This window comes from Echinops telfairi, unplaced genomic scaffold (genome assembly GCF_000313985.2).
Source record: "Echinops telfairi isolate 266 unplaced genomic scaffold, ASM31398v2 ScPeMD7_7475;HRSCAF=8513, whole genome shotgun sequence".
Lineage (NCBI taxonomy): Eukaryota > Metazoa > Chordata > Mammalia > Afrosoricida > Tenrecidae > Echinops > Echinops telfairi.
Genome location: NW_022111379.1, coordinates 26,961,602 through 26,965,027, shown reverse-complemented (window position 1 = coordinate 26,965,027; position 3,426 = coordinate 26,961,602). Strand labels below are relative to the sequence as shown.

The window sequence follows — 3,426 nt, the reverse complement described above, 5'->3', positions numbered from 1 at the left end:
ATTCAATTATCATCTTACCTTCATGGTTTCTCACAAGAAATCAGCATTTGAACTTACTGGTCCCAACTATGTAAGTGATATTTTGTTTTCCATGAACTGTTCCCAGATTTATTTATTTAATTTTGTGTTTCACTATGCTATGTTGTGGTTACATTGGGTGTGTGTGGGGGAGTGTCTATCCTTTATTGAGTTCATTGAGCTTCCTGTATGGAAACTTTCATGTCTTCACAATATCAGGGATATTTTCTGCCAGTAAATCTTCTGTACTTTTTTCTCTTTTTCTTCTAGAATTCCTTTAATGCATAAATTAGTCCTCTTGAGAGTGTTTTACATAACAACCCAAGCTCTCATCATTTTTCTTCATTGGTTTTTTTCTCAAACAAATTAGCATCAAGAGATTTGTCTTCTATTTTGCTGCTTTGTTTTTCCATCAATGACATTCTACTTATATCAGTGGTTCTCAACCTTCCTAATGCTGCGACTCTTTAAGACAGTTCCTCCTGTTGTAGTAACGCCCAACCATAACATTATTTTCGCTGCTACTTCATAGCTGTAATTTTACTACTGTTATGAATCTTAATGTAAATATCTGAAATGCAGGATGTATTTTCATGGTTACAAATTGAACATAATTAAAGCATAGTGATTAATCACAAACAATATCTAATTATATATTGTGAAATATTTATTTCTAATGACAAATAATGAAAATTTGCTTTGAAGCGTGGTGTAGCATAGGTCACAGTCTTCATGCCAGGTACTCGTCTGTGAGCGTATCTGATGTGTGGCAGCGACAGCAGCCCAAGAGTACACTGTACTGCTCACTGTGAGTGGGCCAGTATGCAAGTGGGTGTGATGGAGCAACTGTGGACATGAGAACACTCTTTGTCACTTGCTATGTGGTTAGGCAGGGAGTTGGGCAACAGTGTGGCTGGTGATAAGTGGCACAGGCACTCACTGCTGCTCACGAAGTATGTGGGTGGTGAATGAGGGGCATGTGGCAGGCAATTAGAGGTGCTGGAGTGTTCCCTGATGCTGGCCAGGTGTGTGTGGTGGTGGGCAGAGGGGAGTGGTAGATGGTTGAAGATGTGGGAGCACACCCTGCTGCTTACTTAAATGGGTGAGGTGGTAGGAGGGAAGTGTGATAGGTGACTGAGGTTAGGGGGTGCTCCCTGTCATTTAAATAGGTGGGTGGGGCAGCAGGTGGTGGTATCATGGGCATCTGGCAGCCCTGGAGCCTCTGCTACCACTTGCTGAATGTGCAGTGGTGTGGGGAAAGATGGTGGAATGCCTGGGTGTGGGGAAAGGAAAGCCTTGGATGGTCCCTGAATGTATAAGTGGGGAGGGGCAAGTGGGTTTATGTCACAAATCAACTTGAGACAGAGGGAAGGAGGGTATACAACTTTGGTCACTATATATGGGTGCTGGCTTACTTTCCATTGGCTGTAGCCAGCAGTTGGGACCTCGTCTGGGCTGAGTGTGATGACAGGGGCTCCCTGGAGTCCTATAAGATGGAGGGCCCTTTGGTGATAGTCTACGTCTATTACTCCATGTGAACCATCTGCCTTAATGGCCAGGGGCTGTTGCTGCTGAATAGTCCCGTCTCTGGATCTTGATTCCCTTCCCACTTTATGGACACTATCATCTTAGAGTTCTTTTCTTCCTTCTTGTTCTTTCTGTCCTTGGATTTTATTCCTGTGCTCACCTTGCTTCCCAGTTATGTCTACTTAGTTTATGTGTTTCCTACTGGGAATTCCATGAATTTGCTTTTTTATGCTCTTAACTGTCTCAAGGTGATCATTCTGTGCTGGGCCAGCAGGCCGAGTACCTCTCTTCTTATCTCTCCCCTTGTTTGCGGTTTCTGTTCAACTTTTTCTCCCACTGATATTTGTTCTAATTCTTTGTCCTTCCATTTGATGCTCAGGATTCCAAGGCAATCATCTGTAGCTGATACACTTAGTTTCTTGGGTCTCCGCTGTGGAAGGATAGCATGACGTGTCTGACCAAGCTGCCACCGTGGGGTTATATCCCCCTTGTTTATGATTTTCATAGAAATGACCCCAGAACCTCACTCCTCAAAGCTAGATTACTCTCACTAATCTAATCGTTACTGTGAATCTGAATTGACACTATGGCAGTGAGTATGGGTGTGTAAGATACACAGACATTTAATCATACTATGAAAGTACTTTTACTTTACCATGATATTTCCAGTGAGTTAACTTTTTTCAAAATTGAGGCTTATATTTCTTTTCAATGTCTATTGGAGAGTAAGATTATATCATACTTTCTTCCCCCTTTTTGACTTATTGATATGCTATAAAATATGCATTATTGTTACTAATAATAAATTATATTTTCATTCCTGGAAAGAATTCTGTTTTTTTAGAATTAAAAATATTCTATTGAATTTCTTTTGGTATTATTTGTGATTTTTGTATGTATAAGTAGCATTATTTTTGCACATTTTGTTTAATCTCTGTCTGTTTTAAAAATTGTTGTTTTGCTAATTTTAAAACTTGAATTGGGTAACTTTTACCCTTACATACATGATACTTACATGTAATTTGGCTTAATCATTTAAGTAAATTTTGATCAGGAGTATAGTGAGTTTATTTCCAGAAAACAAATTTGATTCAATTGTATTAAACGAATATAAAATTAAGACACATCGAATACAAAACTAACATATATCTAAAAAAGACTACATGAAATTATTGAAAATAATTTTTACTTACTTCCATTCCCAGAAGTTTAAGAGCTTTAGGCTGCAAAATGAAAATGGAAAATAAATTAATTCATTCAATAACTAATTTAAGAGTAGTACTGGTAATATAATATTAGTGGCATTAATGTTAGAACCCTGGTGGTGTGGTGGTTACCCATTGGGTTGTTCATTGCAGGGTCACCAGCCGCTCCACAGGAAACAGATGAGGCTTTCTACTCCCATAGAATTATAGTCTTGGAAACTCGCAGGGGCAGTTCTACCCTGTCCTATAGGGTCACTGTAGGTTGATATCAACTTAATGGCAGTGAGTTTTATTTTGGCATTAGTGTTAGTAGTAGAAAGTATGGATTGAAAAGTACTTTGTATTATTAACAGTATCAAAAGAAGGGGGATGTTTTAACATGAAAAATATGCTTTGGTCAGCAAAAGTCATTTGAGGTGAAAGAGTTGCACAAAGTGACCCTTATTCCAGGAAGAACCAAAGAAGTTCTAGCATATAAATCCAAACACAGAACTATGAGGCTCTAAGAAGGAGGAACAGTCCCTTCAAGAAAGACCTATCATTTCAAAAAAGCATGCAATAAGGGTGGGATTTTTGAAAGGCACAGATCAAGGGCAAAGATATAGCAGGTACATTAATAGAACTTGATTTTAGCAGTGGCTCACAATGTGGCGATAGGAGGGATCCACCAAAATTG

At 39.0% G+C, this 3,426-nt stretch overlaps 1 protein-coding gene across 1 annotated transcript in view; it reads right to left on the bottom strand.

Annotated features, from left to right (window-relative positions):
* TRPM1 (transient receptor potential cation channel subfamily M member 1) overlaps nt 1-3,426 on the bottom strand; it is a 166,498-nt gene that overhangs the window by 74,595 nt on the left and 88,477 nt on the right. The window contains exon 15 of the mRNA XM_030884308.2: nt 2,739-2,768. Coding sequence (XP_030740168.2) covers nt 2,739-2,768 — 30 coding nt within the window. The remainder of the gene's footprint in view (nt 1-2,738; nt 2,769-3,426) is intronic.